Here is a 21123-nt window from a genome sequence, read left to right on the forward strand (position 1 = left end):
CATGGACTCTATCCACACTTCTTGCTGCCTCGAAAAAGCAGCCAACATAATAAAACCCCCCCCTATCCACCCAGGACATTCTCTCTTCTCCCCCCTCCCATTGAGCAGAAGATACAAAAGCCTGAAAGCACATACAACCAGGTTCAGGGACAGCTTCTACCCCGCTGTTATAAGACTATTAAACGGACCCTTAGTGTGATAAGATGGACTCTTGACCTCATGATCTACTTCGTCATGGTCTTGCACCTTATTGTCTACCTGGACTGCACTTTCTCTGTAACCATAACACTGTCTTCTGCATTCTGTTTTCTTTTTTTGCTTTGATGTACTTATGTATGGAATGATCTGTCTGGATGGCACGCGGACAAAAAGTTTCTCACTATATCTCGGTTAATGTGACAGTAATAAAACAACTCCAATCCCAATTCCAATCGTAAGTCCAATTTGGAGAGGCACTGTGTGCTGGGAGTAGTTTTGGTCCATTCCTTGATCCCAGCACCACACTTGAAAGAGAGAAAGGAAAACTGGATAACAGTGAGATGTCTTTAATCATTTAAACTGGGGAAGGGTGCCAAAGAATGCAGGCGATTCTTGAGGCTTTCACAATATTGAGATAACTAATACAATTACATTGGGCATATCTTCACCCCCCCCCCCCCCCATGAATCTTTGGGAACCTCCAGGACAACACAAATCCTTACGTTATCAGTGTGAACAGATCTCCAAGTCGAGTTTATTGTCATATGCACAAGTACATGTATGCACGGGTGCAATGAAAAACTAACGCAGCAGTATCACAGGCACATAGCATCGGATACACAACATCCACCAAGAAAAGCATATTAAGCATAATTTATATAAAATTAAACAAGAAAGAACACAATTGGAACAAAAAAACCAACAAAGTCCATTGTAGTGCAAAGTGGTCATAGTGTTGCTATACTGAGGTAGTGATTAGGGTTGTGCCGGTTGGTTCAAGAACCGAATGGTTAAAGGGAAGTAGCTGTTCCTGAACCTGGTGAAATTGGGCTATCATTTGAGGTTTGGAACCACTGAGTTGCTGGATGTGGACATTGCTGTCAAGGCCAGTATTTATTGCCAATCCGCAATTGCCCTTGAGAAGGTTGGGGTGAGCCGTCGTCTTGAACCACTGCAGTTGTGTGGTGAAACTGTTCCCAGGTGCTGTTGGGGAGGGGATTCCAGAATTTAGACTCAATGACGATGAGGGAACGGTAATATATTTCCAAGTGAGGATGGTGTGTGGCTTGGAGGAGAACCAGCAAGTGGCAGTGTCTCTCCTTGTCCTTCTGGGTGTGGAGGTTGCAGATGTGGGAAGTATTGGAGTGGACAAGGGAAGCAGCTGGAGCGTATGGTCTGGCTGGTACACCCACAGTACTCAGGTGATGGAGGGAATAAGTGTTTCGGCTGGTGTATGAGGTGCCAACCAAGCTGACAGCTTGAACTTGAACTTCATGCGTTGTTGGAGCTGCATTCATTCTGGCAAGTCCACCACACTCCGGATTTGTGCCTTGGAGATAGTGAAAAGGGCTCAGTGAGTCAGGAGGTGAGTCACTCATTGTAGGATGCCCATCTGCTAACTCGGTCCCGTCTCTGATGTATTTTTGGAGTCACTTATGGCCCAACCAGGATGTTAGTGGTGGGGAATTTGGCAGTGGTCATCCAGATAAATGTCACGGACGTGTGGTGAGACCCTTTCTCATTGGAGATGGTCATTACAGGCAAGTTCGGGAAATGGAAATTCACCCTTATGGAATCCACAAATCACTGCTTAAGAAATTTGGGATACAGAATAAAAAATTGCTCACGAAACTTGTGGATAAAAGGTAAATAAATAAACACGACATTTTTTTCCAACTCCTATTTCCTGATGCACGCGCAGATGATGCTGTTTCGCGTTATGAAAGTCGCAATACAGACCATTTTCTGGAAATGCATCTCCCTCCCGCTGTAACACGGGGGTCGCCTGTACATGGCACAAATGTTACTTTGGCCCAAGTGATTCCTGAGCCAATTGGTGGACTCAAGTAACAACAGAAAATACTGGAAACACTCAACAGCATCTGTAGAAAGAGAAGCAGTTAACGTTTCCATTCTGGACGGACTCGAGTTTGAGAGTTGGTCCCTATTCTGTTGTTTTATCGCTGACGTAACTGGGCCGCCACAGTAGAACCCACAGGTCAACTTTCATAAGAGCCAGTGCCTTTGACACACTACCTTTGCCATTCCCAGAAGGGTCACCGATGGAACTGATCATCACCTCCCCACTAGCCAGGCAGTGAGATGTGTGTGGATTAGCCAGGTTGCACTTCCAGAACAAATCAATTGGCTCCACAGTCTGAAAAAAGGAGTGAAACAGAGAAAAGGAGTGTTGATCATGTCCAAAGGATAAATAAACGCGTGACGTTCTATGTTATCGATAAACCCTGTGCTTCATCTTGAATCCCTGTGATTGTTTCTGTCGGTACTTCTTGCTGCCTTGGTAAAGCAGCCAACCACCCCAGACATTCTCTCTTCCCCCCCCCCCTCCATCAGGCAGGAGATACAAAAGCCTGAAAGCACATAAGAAAATGCACCAGAGCCCTCTACTTCCTCAGGTGGCTAAGGAAATTCGGCATTTCCACATTGACCCTCACCAATTTTTACAGATGCACCACAGAAAGCATCCTATCCAGATGCATCACGGCTTGGTATGGCAACTGCTCTGCCCGGGACCGCAAGAAACTGCAGAGTTGTGGACACAGCTCAGCGCACCATGCAAACCAGCCCCCCCTCCATGGACTCTGCCTACACTTCCCGCTGCCTCGGTAAAGCAGCCAAAATAATCAAAGACTTTACCCACCCCGGACATTCTCTCTTCTTCCCCCCTCCCATCGGGCAGAAGATATGAAAGCCTGAAAACATGTACCATCAGGCTCAAGGACAGATTCTATCCCACTGTTATAAGACTATTGAACTGACCTTTTGAATGATAAGATGGACTCTTGACTTCACAGTCTACCTCGTCATGGCCTTGCGCCTTATTGTCTGCCTGCACTGCACTTTCTCTCTAACCGTAACACTTTATTCTGTTATTGCATTTCCCTTGTACTACCTCGATGTACTGATGTAATGAAATGACCTGTATGGATGGCACGCAAAACAAAGTTTTTTACTGATACCTCGGTACAAGTGACGACAATAAACCAATTTACCAATTTACAATTCACCTGTCGAAATGCCTCTTCAACATAATAATTGTATCTGATTACACCACCTCCTCTGGCAGTGCATTCCATATGGCAACCACTCTGGAGAAAAGTGCAGACTTCTTCATTTCCTTCTCTCTGTCACATCACCTCCCTCACCTTTTCTCAACACTGCTGTGATCCTGCACAGTTTTCTTATGCTCCTTCTTTCACCCATTCCTCTCCACTGCCTCTCGACTCCACCCTCTTGATTCTATTTCCTGTTGCAATGTGCGTTCTCCTTTTTGCTTCTGTCTGCTTCCAATTTCCTTTCATTTTACCTTTCTCTTCTTTTGAGTGGAATTGATGCTTTGTCTGCAGTGCCACAGAGGAGTTTCGGAGTATTTTCTTTTCCTTCCTTGGTCAGAAATTTCCAGGGCTTTTGGTCTGGAGGTTGTTTCAACTTTGTGAAATGTTGGTGTCAAGGAAGACTGGAGGAATGCACAGCCTCTTGAGACCCCAAACCACACTACACCCAATGAAATACTCGTTGCTGTATCATCACTGTTGATGGAAGCTGCTGATAGCTTCTTACCCCCCAACCCTCAAAGAAAATACAACATCTATTTATTTTTACCTTTTTGACATTTAATGTACTTGGGGAAGAAAAAAAAGTTTGATTGTACTCAGGCACGACCTGCTGTTGTGGATTTGCCAAGAATTCTATCCCAGGCAAATGGGACTAGCTTAGATGGGAATCTTGGTTGGCATGAAGCATTTGGGCCGAAGGGCCTGTTTCCGTGCTGTATGACTCTATGACTCTCTATGTTAAAAAACTTACCCCTCAGATCCCCTTTACAACTCCTTCCTCTCACTTGAATTCCATACCCTCTCCAATACTCTGGTCCAACCATGTAGATGCCACGGCCAAGAAAGCTCACTAGCGCCTCTACTTCCTCAGGAGGCGAAAGAAATTTGGCATGTCCCCTTTGACACTCACCAATTTTTATCAATGCATCATAGAAAGCATCCTACCTGGATGCATCAACGGCTTCGTATGGCTGCTCTGCCCAGGACTGCAAGAAACTGCAGAGAGTTGTGGACACAGCCCAGCGCATCACGGAAACCAGCCTCCCCTCCGTGGACTCTGTCTTTACCTCTCACTGTCTTGGTGAAGCAGCCGGCATAATCAAAGACCCCACCCGCCCGGGTCATTCTCTCTTCTCTCCTCTCCCATCAGGCAGAAGATACAGGAGGGCACATACCACCAGGCTCAAGGACAGCTTCTATCCCACGGTGATAAGACTATTGAACGGTTACCTTATATGACGAGATGGATTCTTGACCTCACAATCTATTTAGATTGACCTTGCACCTTATTGTCTACCTGCAATGTACTTCCCTGTAGCTGTGACACTTTACTCTGTATTCTGTTATTGTTTTTACCCTGTACTACCTCAATGCACTGTGTAATGAATTGATCTGTACAAACGGTTTGCAAGACAAGTTTTTCACTGTACCTCAGTACACGTGACAATAGTAAACCAATTCCAATACCAATACCATTACCAAGACCTCTTGCCAACTCCTCTTGTTAGCACCCCCGGTCAACGTCTTCCAACAATGTACTTATTTCCTTCACACCTCATATAAGCCACTTCAAAAGTTGTGCAGTCCAGTCCTGAAGTCAGAATGCAGAATAAAATGCAGAATAAAGCCTTCCCCTTGCTTTATACATCTCTCCCCTCCATCTGATGAAATGTCCCGGACCCAAAACATTAACTGTTTCTCTCTCCACAGATGCTGCCTGACCTGCTGAGTGTTTCCGGCATTTCCTGTTCTTGTTTAGAGTGCGTGGCTGCCTAGCAGAGGATGCTGGCAGAGATGATACAATGAGCGGAAAAATTTGCAAATAGACTAAAAAGTGCTGCATTTCCTCAATGGTACCCCAGCAGTCACACTCTAGAACAAAATGCATGCTGACATCTTGGGGTGCAAGTCCATTAGCTCTCTGAAGATGGTAACACAAATAGCATGCTAGAGAAGGTGTATGGCAGAGTTGTCTTCATCAGTCAGGGTGTTGAGTGTAAAAGTCAAGAAGTCACGTTGCAGCTAATATAAAACCGGTAAAATTGGTAAATTGGTTTATTATTGTCACATGTACTGTGGTACAGTGAATAACATTGTTTTGCATGCCATCCATACAGATTATTTCATCACATCAGTGCATTGAGGTAGAACAGAATGCAGAATAAACTCTTACAGTTACAGAGAAAGTGCAGTGCAGACAGACAGTAAGGTGCGAAGGCCACGACGAGGTAGATTGTGAGGTCAAGAGTCCATCTTATCGTACTAGGGGACCGTTCAATAGTCTAATGACAGCGGGATAGGAGCTGGTGATATGTGCTTTCAGGCTTTTGTATCTTCTGCCCGATGGGAGGGGGGAGAAGAGAGAATGGTTAGGCCACATTTGGAGTAGTGTGTGCAGTTCTGGTCCCGGCTTTACACGAAGGAGGATTTGGAGAGGGTGCAGAAGAGGTTCCCCAGGACTTTGCCTCAATCAGAGAGTATTAGCTACAAGGAGAGGTTGGACAAACTTGGTTTGTTTACTCTGGAGTGTCAGAGGCTGAGGGGAGACCTGACAGAAGTATATAAAATGATGAGAAGCATAGATATGGTTGATAGAGTCTTTTTCCCAGGGTGGAAGTATCAAATACCAGAGGGCATATCTTTAAGGTGAGAGGGGGAAAGCTTAAAGGAGTTCTTTGCAAAGAGAGTGGTGGGTGCCTGAGACACGCTGCCAGGGGTGGGGGTGGAAGCAGATACAATAACAACGTTTAAGAGGCATTTAGACAGGCACATGAACAGACAGGGAATGGAGGGATACAGACCACATGCAGTCAGATGGGATTAGTTTGGATTGGCATTGTGGTTGGCACAGACATAATGGGCTGAAGGGCCTGTTCCTGTGCTATATTGTTCTATGTTGAGGTGTAGAACTGAAAAGAATCACCTTATGCAACCTGGGTGCTCGAGGATCTGTCCCCACGTCTATCACATAAATCCTGGATGAGATCAGCGCCGGCAGGATCAACCGGTTACGCTTTTTGGAAGGATCTCCATGGCAGCTGCTGCAGGCATTCCAGCCGGAGTGGTGGAGCTCATCGTTCAAGTTTGGCATCGGCAAGCGATGGATAACCTGGAGAGAGAACATGGTCACAGATTACTCCCATCTTTATTTTCCATTACCCCCGCTCTCCTGGATTGCCCCTGGACTCCAATAATCCATCAGTCGCAGCCTCTGAGCATCCACATTCTCTCACGTGGACTGCCGGATGGTTGAGCCATTTATTCTGATGGTAGGCTTCTCTCCTTCAAGCTGGTTGGTGCATTACTTCTGCATTCTTCATGTTAATTCTGATACCAAAGTTGTAATAAATTGAAGAGAAATGGAATTCTGATTTGCCATTCAGTGATGAAAGATCAGCAAACAGGAAATCAGAACAATCACTTCTTTAACTTTCTCCTCAGTTTTAACCTCTTCATATTAGAGAACTTATGTCTCAAACTTGGGTTCCTGAAGCCCGTTTAGAAAATAGCATTTCAACATCTATGAAGGCAGCTTATGGCAGCTTCAAGGTCAAAGAAATGCAAAACTCAGAAGGCATAGATTAAGGAGGTTCGGCTTGTCACCAAACGCTCTGACAAACCTCAGAAGGCAACATCTATCGTCAAAGGCAATTGGAATGCACAGGGACAAAAGAAGCTGCAGAAAGTAGTGGATTTGGCCCAATACATCATGGGCACATCCCTCCCCACCATCGGGAGTATCTACAGGAGGCGCTGCCTCAAGAAGGCAACATCCATCATCAAAGATCCCCACCATCCGGGCCATGCCATCTTCTCACAGCTACCATCGGGCAGGAGGTACAGAAGCCTGGAGTCCCACACCACCAGGTTCAGGAACAGCTACTTCCCTTCAACCATTTGGTTCTTGAACCAACTGGTACACCCCTAATCACCAGAGTTTAGCAACACTATGACAACTTTGATCATTTTGCACTATTTTTTGTTCTAATTGTGTTTTTTCTTGTAAAAAATGTGTTTAATTTATGTTTCTCTTGTGAATCCTGTTTATGAGATGTTGTGTGCCTGTGATGCTGCTGCAAGTAAGTTTTTCATTGCACCTGTGCACACATGTACTTGTGTATATGACAATAAACTCAACATATGTCAGTGATAATAAATCTGATCCTGATCCTGAGATAGGGTAGACAGAGTTTTTTTCCCAGGGTAGAAATGTGAAATACTAGAGGACATAGCTTTAAGGTGAGAGGCGGGCAGTTTAAAGGAGCTGTACAGGGCAAGTTCTCTACACAGAGAGTGGTGGGTGCCTGGAATGTTCTGCCAGGGATGGTGATGGAGTCAGATAATGATAGTGGCATTTAAGAGGCCTTTAGACAAGCACATGAACATGCAGGGAATGGAGGGATGTGGACCATGTGCAGGCAGACAGGTTCAGTTTAATTTGGCATCGTGCTCAGCACAGACATTGTGGGCTGAAGAGCCTGTTCCTGTGCCGTACTGTTCCACGTTCTGTGTTTTATGTAATTCCAGGGGTGTTGGCAGCCCTAAAAACAAACAACCTCTTTGTCCTTCGAGAATGATGCCAATTAAGCTCCAGAGAATACACGCCCATGTTATATGATCTGCCCTTGAGAATTGGAATATGTATAGACCTTGTAAACAGTGCTCATTCTTTCCTGGAAGGCCTGGCTCTGAAGGTCATCTCTCCATTGCCCCTCGAGTGAGGCTGCACAAAAATACTGAACCCTTTGATGTTCTGTGTTCCTGGGGTGTGGTTTATATATGGGCATTGGGTTATTGTCTTTGCTTTATTATGGTCATGAAATGCAGTGAAAACCTTTCTGTTTGCATGCCATCCAGGCAGATCATTTCATACGTCAGTACCCTGAGGTAGTAAAGGTAAACAGAATGCAGAATATAGTGTTACGGTTTCAGAGAAAGTGGAGTGCAGGTAAACAAATGAAGTGCAAGGGCCACGACGAGGTAGATCGGGAGATCATGAGTTCATCTTTTAGTGTCCGAGAGGTCCGTTCAAGAGTCTGATAACAGCGGGATAGAAGCTGTCCTTGAGCCTGGCAGTACGTGCTCTCGAGCTTATGTATCTCCTGCCCAACGGGAGGTGGGGAGGAAAGGGAATGACCGGGGTGGGGCGGGTGTCCTTGATTATGTCGGCTGCTTTCCTGAGGTAGCGGGAAGTGTAAACAGAGTCAATGGAGGGGAGGCTGGTTTGCGTAATGGACTGCCCTGCATTCACAACTCTCCGCAGTTTTTTGCGGTCTTGGGCAGAGCAGTTGCCATCCTGAGCTGTGGTTCATCTGTAAAAATTGGTAAGAGTCATCGGGGACATGCCAAATTTCTTTAGCCTTTTGAGGAAGTAGAGGCGTTGGTGTGCTTTCTTGACCATAGCATCTACATGGCTGGACCAGGACAAATTGTTGATGATATTTACATCTAGGAACTTGAAGCTCTTAATCTCCACTTCAGCATCACTGATACAGACAGGGGCGTGTACTCTGCTCTGCTTCCTGAAGTCAATGACCAGCTCCTTCGTTTTGCTGACATTGAGGGAGAGGTTGTTCCTTTGACACCGCCCTGCAATCCCTCAACACATTCCAGCAGAAGGTTACCTACCTGGCAGTACGTGGAGGATTTGGGATCCACATCCACTGTGGCTAGGTAGTCTGGTTTGTTGACCGGGGTGTTTCTGTATATACAGGGCAGGTAGACAATTTCTTCCCGTGGTCCTTTTTAAAAAAGAAGAGCGTTTCAATCCAAAATCCCGACTCTGGTTGTCCCCACACCCCCTCCATTTTCTCTTCTGACCAGCAGACCAGCCAGGTGGATATGCAAGGAGGGATGAGGCATCAAAATGGACATTCAGCCAACTGTAACCATGCCATCCTGATCCAATGAGCCCCTTTGCCCAGACGGGTAGCCCAATTTGCAAAGGGTTTCTCCAGTGCAGAGGAGACAGGTGAAGCAAGGATACACTTGCGCTTTTATCACTTCAATGCATTGCACACAGCGCTGATGATGTGGCCTCTTCTACACTGGAGAAACCCAGTGCAACTTGGATGGCCCTTTTTTGCAGAGCACCTCTGTTTGATCTGCAAGGGCGATCACAAACTTCCAGCTTAATTCTACACTCCACTCCCACTCTGACTGCTCAGTCTTCAATGTCCCATATTGTTCCAATGTAAACTCAAGGAACCCTGCTGTAGGAAAGATGCCATTAAGCTCGAAAGAATGCAGAAAAGATTTACGAGGATGTTGCCGGGACTCAAAGGACTGGGTTATAGGGAGAGTTTGGGCAGGCTGGGACTCTATTCCTTGGAGCGTAGGAGACTGAGGAGTGATCTCAAATGGATGTATAAAACTATGAGGGGCGTAGATAGGGTGAATGCACACAGTCTTTTTCCCAGGGTTGGGAAATCAAGAACCAGAGGGCATTGGTTTAAAGTGAGAGGGGAAAGATTTAATAAGAATCTGAGGGGCAACTTTTTCTACAGAGAGGGTGCTACCGATACAGAACGAGCTGCCAGAGGAAGTGGTTGAGGCAGGTACAATCACAACGTCTAAAAGTGACTTGCACAGGTACATGGATAGAAAGGTTTAGAGGGATATGGGTCAAAGCTTAGATGGGCATCTTGGTCATCATGGACGAGTTGGGCCAAAGGGCCTGTTTCCACGCTGTTTGACTCTATGACTCTAACAGAACCTCATCTTCCATCATTAGAACCATCGGTACATGAACTTAACTATTTCAGTCTCTGAAGATGTGGCTGCACCTTTGTTTTAATTTGTTATGTCTTTATTGTCTCTCTAGCATTTTGCTGCAACTGTCTGCTGATAAAGGACCTCTAATCACCTTGACAACTGTATCACTTTGCAGAGATTCCCTCTATTCTGTCTCTGCAGCCTAAATCTCCTCATGTTTCCTTACAACATAGCAGGCCATTAGGTCAGGGCACTCCCATCCATCTCATCCTCCCTGTTCTCTTGACACACACCCATGAACAACCTTCTGCTTCTACCTACCACCCACCCTCACCACCTGTACATCGTTGGGATGTGGGGGGGGGGGGAAACGGAGCACGTGGGAGAAACCTGCACAATTGTGCAAACTCCATGTTGACAGTGCCTGAGGTCAGGATCGAAGGTCCCTGAAGCTATGAGACACTTGCACTACTTGCAACACCACTGTGTCTCCTAAAGCTGCTTTCTCATCCTTCCAGTTCTCACTCCCAAATGGACTTTCTTTTGTTCTAATTCTGTCCTTTCTTGTAAAAATTGTGCATAAGTTATGTTCATGTTTTCTCTTGTGAATGCTGCTTATCTGACGCTATGTGCCTGCAATGCTGCCACAAGTAAGTTTTTCATTATGCCTGTGCACACATGGACTCATGCGTAAGACAATAAGCTCCACTTTGACTTTGACTCATAAAGGTTTGACTGAGTTTCCATCCCCTCTGACGCTGACCGACCTGCGAAGCACTTCCAGCACTCTATCTTCGTTTAGGATTTTCAGCATCTGCAGTTTTTTTTCTCTCCGATCTGGGCTCCCCCTACCCCCTGCTTTGTCTCTCTGTATGCCGTCACTTTGTACAATTTAACAAGGGACTCGTTTCTTTCCCACTTTAGATGTGGGACTGAATGTGCAAAATATAAGATCCAGGTTAATGTTTGCTTCAAGCTCCTTTATAGAGGACAGCAGTGGTTCGAAGGGCAGGATTCTCACCCCTTGTGCAACAGGGGCTGGGTACAAGTCTCACTCCAGAGACTCGAGCCTGTCTGTTTGGCTGACACTCCTCGTGCCATTACTGCCGCACTGTCAGAGGTGCTGTCTTTCAGTGGAGTCTTTAAAACAATGGCCCCTTGTGAGAGGATATTAGAATCTGTAGCACGATTTTGAGCAAGGAATATTATCTTTGTCGTTTAATGCTTATAATATCACAGGAGAGCAACAAACAGTCCGCTGGAGGAACTGAGCGGATTGAGCAGCATCTGTGAGGGAGAAAGGAATTGTCGACGTTTCAGGTTGAGACCCTGCATTAGGTCCTGAAGTGTCAGCAATTCCTTTCCTCCCACAGATGCAGCAGATTGTTTGCCGCTCCACATATTCTATGACTGGCCGGGCTCCAGGGAGCATAATAGAACAGAGGGACCTTGGAGTACAAGGGCATAGTTCGTCGGAAGCAGCGTCACAGGTAGACAGGGCAGTGAAAAAGGCGTTCAGCACGCACTGGCCTTCATCAGTCAGGGCATTGAGTATAGGAGTTGGGACATTACTTTGCAGTTGTATAAGTTGTTGGTGAGGCCGCACTTGGAGTACTGTGTACAATTTTGGTCGCCCTGTTATAGGAAAGATGTGGTTAAACTGGAAAGAGCGCTGACAAGATTTACAAGGATGTTGCCAGGACTAGAGGGCCTGAGTTATAGGGAGAGGTTGCATAGACTTCCTTCCTTGGAATATAGGAGAATGAGGGGGCAGCCTTATAGAAGTGTTTAAAATTATAAGAGGTACAGATAAGGTGGACGATAACAGCTTTTTCCCCTGGGTTGGAGTCCAAAACCAGGGGGCATAGGTTTAGGGTGAGAAGGGGAAAATTTAAAAGGGACCTGAGGGCCAGCTTTTTCACGCAGAGGGTGGTGAGTATATGGAACGAGCTGCCAGAGGAAGTGGGTGAGGCAGGTACAACAGTATCATTTAAGAAGAACTTGGATAGGTACATGGAGGGGAGGGGCTTAGAGGGACACGGGCCAAAATTGGGACTAGCTGGGTGGGCGCTGTGGTCAGCATGGACTGGTTGGGCCAAAGGGCCTATATCCATGCTGTATTGTTCTCTGACTCTGTCCCAGCATCTGCAATCTCTTGTGTCTCCCAGGAGAGCAACCCCATTAGTTTCATTCCCCTTTTTATCAACGAGCTTGCAACTACATTGGCCGCTCTGAGGTAATTAAGAGGAGCCAATTCACCAGCTGACACACCTTTGTGATGCAGGAGGAAACCAGAGCACCCATGGTCGCAAAGGCAATGTGCAAATTCTGTACAGACAGCACCTGAGGTCAGGATCAAACCCAGGTCTCTGGAGCTGTGAGGCAGCAGCATGAATCCACTGTGCCACCAAACAGGAACAAGCCATCCCAAAGTTACAAACACCCGACTTATGGACACCCCCACATACGAGCAAGTTCCCATAATATTATTAAATTCAGAAGTCCGACAACCGAACAACAATTGTACTACCAAACAGCAGAATGAGTTTCCTCTCTCTCTCTCCACTTTTAGTAGTTGTTCTTTCAAATCAGTTTACAATACTGTGGAGGTCTGGCTACCATACCGAGCAGTTTTAGTGTAGTTTCCAACTTGTGGACTAAGTCAACTCAAGGACACCAGGCTTGAGGACAGCTTCTACCCTACTGTTATAAGACTATTTGACGGACATCTTGTACGATTAGGTGGACTCTTGACCTCACAATCTACCTCATCGCTGCCCTTATTGTCTGCCTGCACTGCACTTTCACTGTAACCATAATGTTTTATTCTGCATTCTGTTATTGCCTTCCCGTTATACTACCTCGATACACTGATGTGGTGAAGTGATCTGTATGGACAGCTTGCAAAATATAGTTTTTCACTGTACCTCGGTACGGGACAATAATAAACCAATTACCAAACAGAACCCATTCATTACGCAGGATTCTGGGTAGTGTGGAGGAGCAGACGGGTCTGGGGGTCCATATCCACAGATCCCTGAAAGTTGCCTCACAGGTGGATAGGGTAGTTGAGAAAGCTTATGGGACGTTAGCTTTCATAAGTCGTGGGATCGAGTTTAAGAGCCGTGAGGTAATGACGCAGCTTTACAAAACTCTGGTGAGACCACACTTGGAGCACTGTGTCCAGTTCTGGTCGCCTCATTATAGGAAGGATGTGGAAGTGTTGGAAAGGGTGCAGAGGAGATTTACCAGGATGCTGCCTGGTTTAGAGAGTATGCACTATGATGAGAGACTAAGGGAGCTAGGGCTTTACTCTTTGGAGAGAAGGAGGATGAGAGGAGACATGATAGAGGTGTATAAAATGTTAAGAGGAATAGATAGAGTGGACAGCCAGCGCCTCTTTCCCAGGGCACCAATGCTCAATACAAGAGGGCATGGCTTTAAAGTAATGGGTGGGAAGTTCAAGGGAGATATCAGAGGAAGGTTTTTCACCCAGAGAGTGGTTGGGGCATGGAATGCGCTGCCTGGGGCGGTGGTGGAGGCAGGTACATTGGTCAAATTCAAGAGATTGCTAGATAAGCATATGGAGGAATTTAAAATAGATATGTGGTAGGAAGGGGTTAGATAGTCTTAGGTGAGGTTTAAAGGTCAGCACAACATTGTGGGCCAAAGGGCCTGTATTGTGCTGTATGTGCTATGATTCTATTATCTAGAGCCAACCCATGTTCATTCTTCGAACAACATTACCCAAATGACACATGATCATATTGTCTGTGTTTTTTGTGGGACCTTGCTGTGCTCACATTTGCTGCCGCTGTCACAATTAACACGACGCTGGCCGTACAACTCACCCTTCATGGCGCTGAGGGGACTGCTGTATCCAGGACCACACGACCCGCACTTATTGGCTGTGGGGTAAACGCAAGGCATCAGTTCGCAAAGAGCCCTCTCCGTCACTTGCAACTACCCTAAGAGAAACAACCTGTCGTCATACAGTAACATTTCCCTTTTTGACGACTTGTGAGGCTGTTACTCAGAGAGCTGCCTATCATATTAAATTTGCTGTTGATTTTGAATCTGTAGCTAGAGTCACTGCAGGCATTATTTTGATTGCAGATTTCCGGTGGTGCAGTGATACACAGTGCTGCTCAGCTCTCTCTTTCTGTCTGCCCCTCTTCTCCTCCTCTCTCCCCCTCTCTTACCCTTCTTTCCTCTCTCTCCCCTCTCTTGCCTCTTGTTCCCTTTCCCTCCACTCTCCCCTCTATCCCCTGTCTCACCTCACTCCCCGTCTCTCCCCTTCCCCTCTTTCCCCTTCCTCTCTCCCCGCTCTTTCACCTATGTCCCCTCTCTCTCCCCTCTCCTCCCTCTCTCATCTCTCCCCTTCCTGCTGTCTCTCCTCTCTCTCTGCTCCTTCCTCTCTGTTCTCTCTCCCTCTCCCCCACTCTCTCCCTGTCCCCTTCCCCCTCTAGCTTCTCCCCCTCTTCTCTCTCTTTCTACCCCTCTAGAGGGGGAGAGGGAGAATCATCATTCTACGATTCTCTCCCTCTCCCCCTCTCCTCCCCCTCCCCTCTCCCCCTCCCTCTCTCTCCCTCTTCCCCTCCTCTCCCTTCCCTCTCTGTCCCCTTCCCCCCTCTCGCCTCTCTCCCCATCTGTCTCCCCCTCCAGCCTCCCTCCCATCCCCCTTTCTCTCCCCGCCATCTTCCCTCACCCTCTCACCCCTCTCCCTGCCCCTCTGCCCCCTCACCCTCACCATCTCAGATGTTCCCCTTTCCCTTCCCTTCCCTCTCGCTCTCCGTGCCCCTCTTCTCTCACACCCCCGCAGGCTGAAAATAAAACACTCTGATCATGGAGACTGAGCAGCAAGTGTAAGTAAACTGTTTGATAATGGGGTAAGTCCAAGAGCCAGGAATTGGGAAAATGCAAAGATTTTGTGAGTTGCAGAACCCGTTGAGGTTACAGAGCTAAGGGCAAGCCCACAGGGGAATTTCAAAGCAATGAGAAATCACTCTGGTGTAGGGCAGCATAATGGTACAGCTGTCACCCTGCTGCTTTGGAGCTCCAGCGATCCACGTCCAATCCCGGCATTTCCCCTGGGTGCTCTGGTTTCCTCCCACATCCCAAATATGTGCTGGTTGGTAGGCTGCCCTAGCGTAAGGTAGATAGGTAGGAGACCTAGGGGGGGAGTTGATATTTGCAAGTTGCAAGGGACTTGGTGATCGAATGGGATTCCAGCCACCGCCAGTAAGGAGTTTGTACGTTCTCCCCGTGTCTGCGTGGGTTTCCTCTGGGTGCTCCGGTTTCCTCCCACATTCCAAAGGCATACCGGTTAGGAAGTTGTGGGCGTGCTATGTTGGCGCCGGAAGCGTGGCGACTCTTGCGGGCTGCCCCCAGAACACTCTACGCAAGAGATGCATCTCACTGTGTGTTTCGATGTACATGTGACTAATAAAGAGATCTTGTCTTGTCTCGGATTGATAGAAGCTCAATGGGCCAAATGGCCTCCTCTGTCACATGAGGAGTTAAATGTGATCAGGTGGGCCTCTCAAGATTTGGGCGAGCATTTTTTACGCTATGATTCTTGCCTTCCCTTGGACCCATTAGTGCTTCACTCATGAACCAATGCTGCGTCCATGTTCTCGTTCCTGAGCTGTGTCCAGAAGTGAACGCAGATGGAATCGAGCCAGAGCAGTAACAAGGACACAGAAGGCAGCTGTTTAACCCTTGGAACTGCTGACAAATGATGCAAAACTTTTACCCTGTTGCATTGCCGGGTCCCCCAGCACCGAGGCCAAGGATCCATCCTTCCCTTGAGATATTTCCAGGGGTTAGAGCAAAGTGCCAAGACTCAAGAGGTTGGAAGGGGAAGGACAGGAACCGCTGTCCCTTTGGAATATAAACAACAGCTACTTGGAACAAAGCCACGGCATACATGGAACTCTGAGTTTGTAAATAATTATTAATCCTTTCCTTGCTATTGGGTAGACTTGGGGTGGAGACTGAGAAACTTTTCCCCATAATGGAGACGTCCAAAAGCAGAGGGCATAGGTTTAAGAGGGGTTGAGAGAGGGATGGAGAGGGATAAGAGGGAGGGGGAGTAGGATAGAGGGGGAGAGGGGTAAATGGGGGAGAGAGAGGGAGAGGGGTTGGAGAGAGGGAGAGAAGAAAGAGGGAGGGAGGGGTTGAAGGAAGGAGAGAGAGGGAGAGGGGTTGGAGGGAGAAAGGGAGGGGTAGAGGGAGGGGTGGAGAGAGAGGGAGAGGGGTTGGAGGGAGAAAGGGAGGGTTTGGAGAGAGAGGGAGGGAGAGGGGTGGAGAGAGAGGGAGAGGGGTGGAAAGAGGGAGAGGGGTCGAGGGAGAGAGGAGTAGAGGGAGGACCAGGATCTGGAAGGCACTGAGAAGATGGTGGAGGCAGATACTCTCACAACATTTAAAACGTATCTGGACAAGCACTTGAATCGCCAAGGCTTTGGATCAAGTACTGGTAAATGGGAATAGAGTAAATGGGTACTTGATGGCCATCACTGTCTTGGTGGGCTGAAGGGAGTGTTTCTTTGTTGAATGACTCTAAGACACCTCCCACCAGTTCTTTCACCTTAACTGCACTGAGTGGATGAAATGTAATTGCAGAACCCTCAGGCATTCAGCTATGAAGTGCAAAGTGCTACCACCTGCAATCCATGGTCAATTGATCAGTGGTGCTTATCTACAGAGTATCATGTCCACAGAGTCACAGAGTATGGGAACTGGCCCGTCAGCCCACTGAGTCTGTGCCGACCATCTACACTAATCCTACGTTAATCCCTTTTTTTTATTCTCCCCACATTCCCATCAGCTCCCCCCAGATTCTGCCCCTCACCTACACATTAGGGGCAATATACAGTGGCCAGTTAACCAGAGTCTTTGAGTCGGGAGGTTCACGATCAACCAGTGCCAGAAGTAAAGGCTGAGATGTTGAACTGATCTGTTACTGGCCTTTCTAGCCCTGCAGACAACACTGGGGGCGACTCTCCCCACTGCTCTGAGACTGATACTTAACCTGCAAGGGCATATCTCCCCATTATTAAATTGTTTTAGAGTCATACAGCACGGAAACAGGCCCTTTGGCCCAACTGGTCTGTGCTGAACAAGATTCCCATCTAAACTAGTCCTATTTGCCTACGTTTGGCCCATATCCCTCTAAAGCTTTCCTATCCATATAACTGTCCAAGTGCCTTTTAAATTTGCTTTCTGTGGGAGATTCCTGTGAGAAGATCACATTTCTAATATGCAACAAGATCTACTAAGTTACCTCAGGGACTGTACTGTGCTTCAGAACATGTTGAACTCCACAGGTGTTCCTTTTAGAGATATTTCCAGATTACCAAGAGAGACTGAGGGAGCTAGGGGTTTACTCTCTGGAGAGAAGGAGAATGAGAGGAGACATGATAGAGGTGTACAAAATATTAAGAGGAGAGTGGACAGCCAGCGCCTCTTTCCCAGGGCACCAATGCTCAATACAAGAGGGCGTGGCTTTAAAACTGCAGATGCTGGAACCTGGAGCAACACACTAAGCGCAGGAGGAACTCAGCGGCATCTAGGGAGGGGAATGGACAGTCGACGTTTCAGGTCGAGACCCTTCATTTGGACTGAAAGATCGAGGGGAGAAAGCCAGTATAAAGAGGTGGAGCGAAGGGATGGAGCGAGGGCTGGCAGGCGATAAATGGATCCAGGTTGGGGGGAGGGTGGGGGTGGGGTGGGGGCATGGTGACAGGCAGACAGAGGAGGAGGGGAGAGTGGGAATCGTGCCAGAAGCTGGGAGGTGATCGGTGGAGGCGGCAAAGGGCTGCAGATGATGGAAGGTAGAAGTTTGTGATAGGAGAGGACGGTGGAGTGTTGGGGGGGAGGTGGGGAGGGCAGATGGTGGTAAATGGGGAATGGGAACCAGTGGGAGGAGAGTGTGGGTGATGGGCAGATGGAGAGGATCCTCGTGTGTAGGTGACTGATAGAACCCAGAGGAGAGGGGGCGGGGGGGACTTAATGAGAATGTGAGGAAAGTAAAATGGTTTAGGATAGGATTAGTGTAAAAAAAATGGGTGCTTAACAGTTGGTAAGGATTCAGTGGGCTGAAGGACCTGTTTCTGTGCTTTATCTCTCTATGACTGTGATATTTTATTAGACCAATTTGTGGTAGTGTTGAGCGACTCCACCCATCTGTATTCTGGAGCCTCCCTCTGTCAACCCTCTGCAGTGGAAACCTCAAGACCGTAAAGTAAGATCTTTATTAGTCACATGTACGTCGAAACACAGTGAAATGCATCTTTTGCATAGTGATCTGGGGGGCAGCCCGCAAGTGTCGCCACGCTTCTGGCGCCAACATAGCATGCCCGCAACTTCCTAACCCGTACGTCTTTGGAATGCGGGAGGAGACCGGACCACCTGGAGGAAACCCACGCAGACACAGGGAGAATGTACAAACTCCTGACAGAGAGTGGCCGGATTTGAACCCGGGTCGCTGGCGCTGCAAAGTGTTACCGTCATGGTTTTGCATGTCTCTCGTCTTCCAGCTGATCCTCCCAACACACATCTTTTTACCACTTCCATGTGGCAGAGACACTTCCCTGTATTAAAAATCCTTAAAATAAATATTAAGGCTGTCATTGTGCTTAGAGCCGGAACCTCCAAGAACCTGATGTTACTGTCGAGCTACTGCACAAACAGATCTATTTATAATTCAGTTTTAAAAGTTCAGGAGCTTCACGCTCTGTCGAGAGTCCTCAAAAGCTGTCCCTTTTTTATATTCGAACAAATAAGATGGAACTCCAACTTACCCATTCTCTCTGAAAACAGAATAGTCTTTCTTTCCCAGTCAGAACTTATCACCAAAAGTTGTTGTGTTGAGTAAGGGAGCAGAGCAGCACAGCAAACAGCAGGCACCAGGACACTGGAAACTCAACTCCACTATGTTTTAAAGTTGGCTGCACAGTTTACATTATGGGGGAGGGAATATGAGGTTATTTGCCAAGAAACCTGATAGACTTTAACTCTTTGCAGTCTGAGCTGGTTTTACCAGTAATTTCTTTCCCCACCCAGCCTCAACCTCTTTATCAGATTTGTTTGCAGTTAACAGATAAGGGCGACACATTGGCACAGCTAGTATAGCCGCTGTCTCACAGCTCCAGCGATCCTGGTTCTATCCTGACCTCTGGCACTGTGTGTGTGTGTGTGTGTGTGTGTGCGCGCGCGCGCGCATGTGTGCCTGCGTGCGTGCGTGCGTGCGTGCGGAGCTTGCAAATTCTCCCTGTGACTGTGTGGATTTCCCCCAAGTCTCCGGATTCCTCCTGCATCCCACTATTGGCATATTAGTTGGCTGCTGTAAATTGCCCCTAGTGTGTGTAGGTTAGGGGTAGAATCTGGGGTCGGGGGGGAGGGTAGTTGATGGGGATATGGGGAGAGTAAAGTGGGATTGGTGCAAACGGGTTTCTGATGGTTGGTGCAGACTCGTTGGGCCAAAAGGCCTGTTTCCATGCTGTATGAGTCTGTTACTTCTAAAACCTGCCTTTCTCACCAAGCTTGAGCTCCCAGTCAATTCCCAGGACCAGTTCCATAACAGAAGGAGATGGAGACATAAGATACTGCAGATGTACATTTATTGGCATTCTTGGCGCAGATGCAATCGCAAGCAAGGTGCACCAGTGTCTTTACTTTCTTAGAAGGTTAAGGAGGTTTGGCTTGTCACCAAACACTCCTAACAAACTTCTGCAGGTGTACTGTTGAAAGTATCCTGACTGGTTGCATCATGGTCTGGTACGGCAATTAGAATGCACAGGGACATAAGAAGCTGCAGAGAGTAGTGGACTTGGCCCAACACATCATGGGCACATCCCTCCCCACCATCGGGAGTATCTACAGGAGGCGCTGATTCAAGAAGGCAACATCCATCATCAAAGATCCCCACCATCCGGGCCATGCCATCTTCTCGCAGCTCCCATCGGGCAGGAGGTACAGAAGACTGAAGTCCCACACCACCGGGTTCAGGAACAGCTGCTTCCCTTCAACCATTCGGTTCTTGAACCAACCGGCACAGCCCAGCACATCACAGAAACCAGCCTCCCCTCCATTGTCTATACCTCTCACTGCCTTGGTGAAGCAGCCAGCATAATAAAAGACCCCCACCCACCCATTCTCTCTTCTCCCCTCTCACATCAGGCAGAAGATACAGGAGCATGTACCACCAGGCTCAAGGACAGCTTCTACCCCACTGTGATAATACTATTGAACGGTTCCCTTATACGATGAGATGGACTCTTGACCTCACGATCTACCTTGTTGTGACCTTGTACCTTATTGTCGACCTGTAATGCACTTCCCTGTAGCTGTGAAACTTTACTCTGTATTCTGTTATTGTTTTTACCCTGTACTACCTCAATGCACTGTGTAATGAATTGATATGTATGAATGGTATGCAAGACAAGTTTTTCACTGTACCTCAGTACAAGTGACAATAATAAACCAATACCAAAACCAATAGAACCCTCAGTAATAGCAACACTATGAACACTTTGTACGACAATGGACTTTGTTTCTTTTGTTCTAATTGTGTTGTTTCTTGTAAAATTTGTGTATAATTTATCTTTAATTGATGTTTTTCCTTGTGAATGTTGTGTTCTCTGAAGCTATGTGCCTGTGATGCTGCTGCAAGTAAGTTTTTCATTGCACCTGTGCACACATGTAGTTGTGCATATGACAATAAACTCGGCTTTGATTTTATGACAATAAACCTGACTTTGTTGCTGGAATCTGGAGCAACACAAAAAATGCTGGAGGACTCAGCAGGTGAGGCAGCATCTATGGAGAGAAATGGACAGTCAACATTTAGGGTCAAGACCCTTCATCTGCACTGGAAAGAAGGAGATGAAGTTTGCCGAGTTATTAGACTTGTTACGAGCCCAGGTTGCTACTTGATGAGTGTCCCTTTAAGTGGGAGCAGAAAGCTTCTATAACTCGAATGGTGCAAGTGTCTGAAGGCAGATTCATTTGGAGTGCTGGCAACTGCAGACGTGTCTCGGAGACATGTATAGATGAAGAGAGAGAGAGAGAGAGAAACATAAGAGTTGGTAGCACTGACTGCCAGTCGCTGTATCTATGGGTGATGCACAAT

General features: G+C 47.3%; 2 protein-coding genes across 2 annotated transcripts in view; both read right to left on the bottom strand.

Moving 5' to 3' along the window:
• selenbp1 (selenium binding protein 1) overlaps positions 1-18878 on the bottom strand; it is a 37156-nt gene extending 18278 nt beyond the window's left edge. The window contains exons 1-5 of the mRNA XM_052045836.1: positions 18794-18878; positions 13841-13897; positions 8904-9016; positions 6199-6384; positions 2236-2356 (exon numbers count right to left, since the gene is read on the bottom strand). Of these exons, the coding sequence (XP_051901796.1) occupies positions 2236-2356; positions 6199-6384; positions 8904-9016; positions 13841-13897; positions 18794-18797 (481 nt within the window). The 5' untranslated portion in view covers positions 18798-18878. The remainder of the gene's footprint in view (positions 1-2235; positions 2357-6198; positions 6385-8903; positions 9017-13840; positions 13898-18793) is intronic.
• The window catches only part of pi4kb (phosphatidylinositol 4-kinase, catalytic, beta), a 599336-nt gene that overhangs the window by 184453 nt on the left and 393760 nt on the right, over positions 1-21123 (bottom strand). The window lies entirely within an intron of this gene.

The sequence above is a fragment of the Pristis pectinata genome, chromosome 40, assembly GCF_009764475.1.
Source record: "Pristis pectinata isolate sPriPec2 chromosome 40, sPriPec2.1.pri, whole genome shotgun sequence".
NCBI lineage: Eukaryota > Metazoa > Chordata > Chondrichthyes > Rhinopristiformes > Pristidae > Pristis > Pristis pectinata.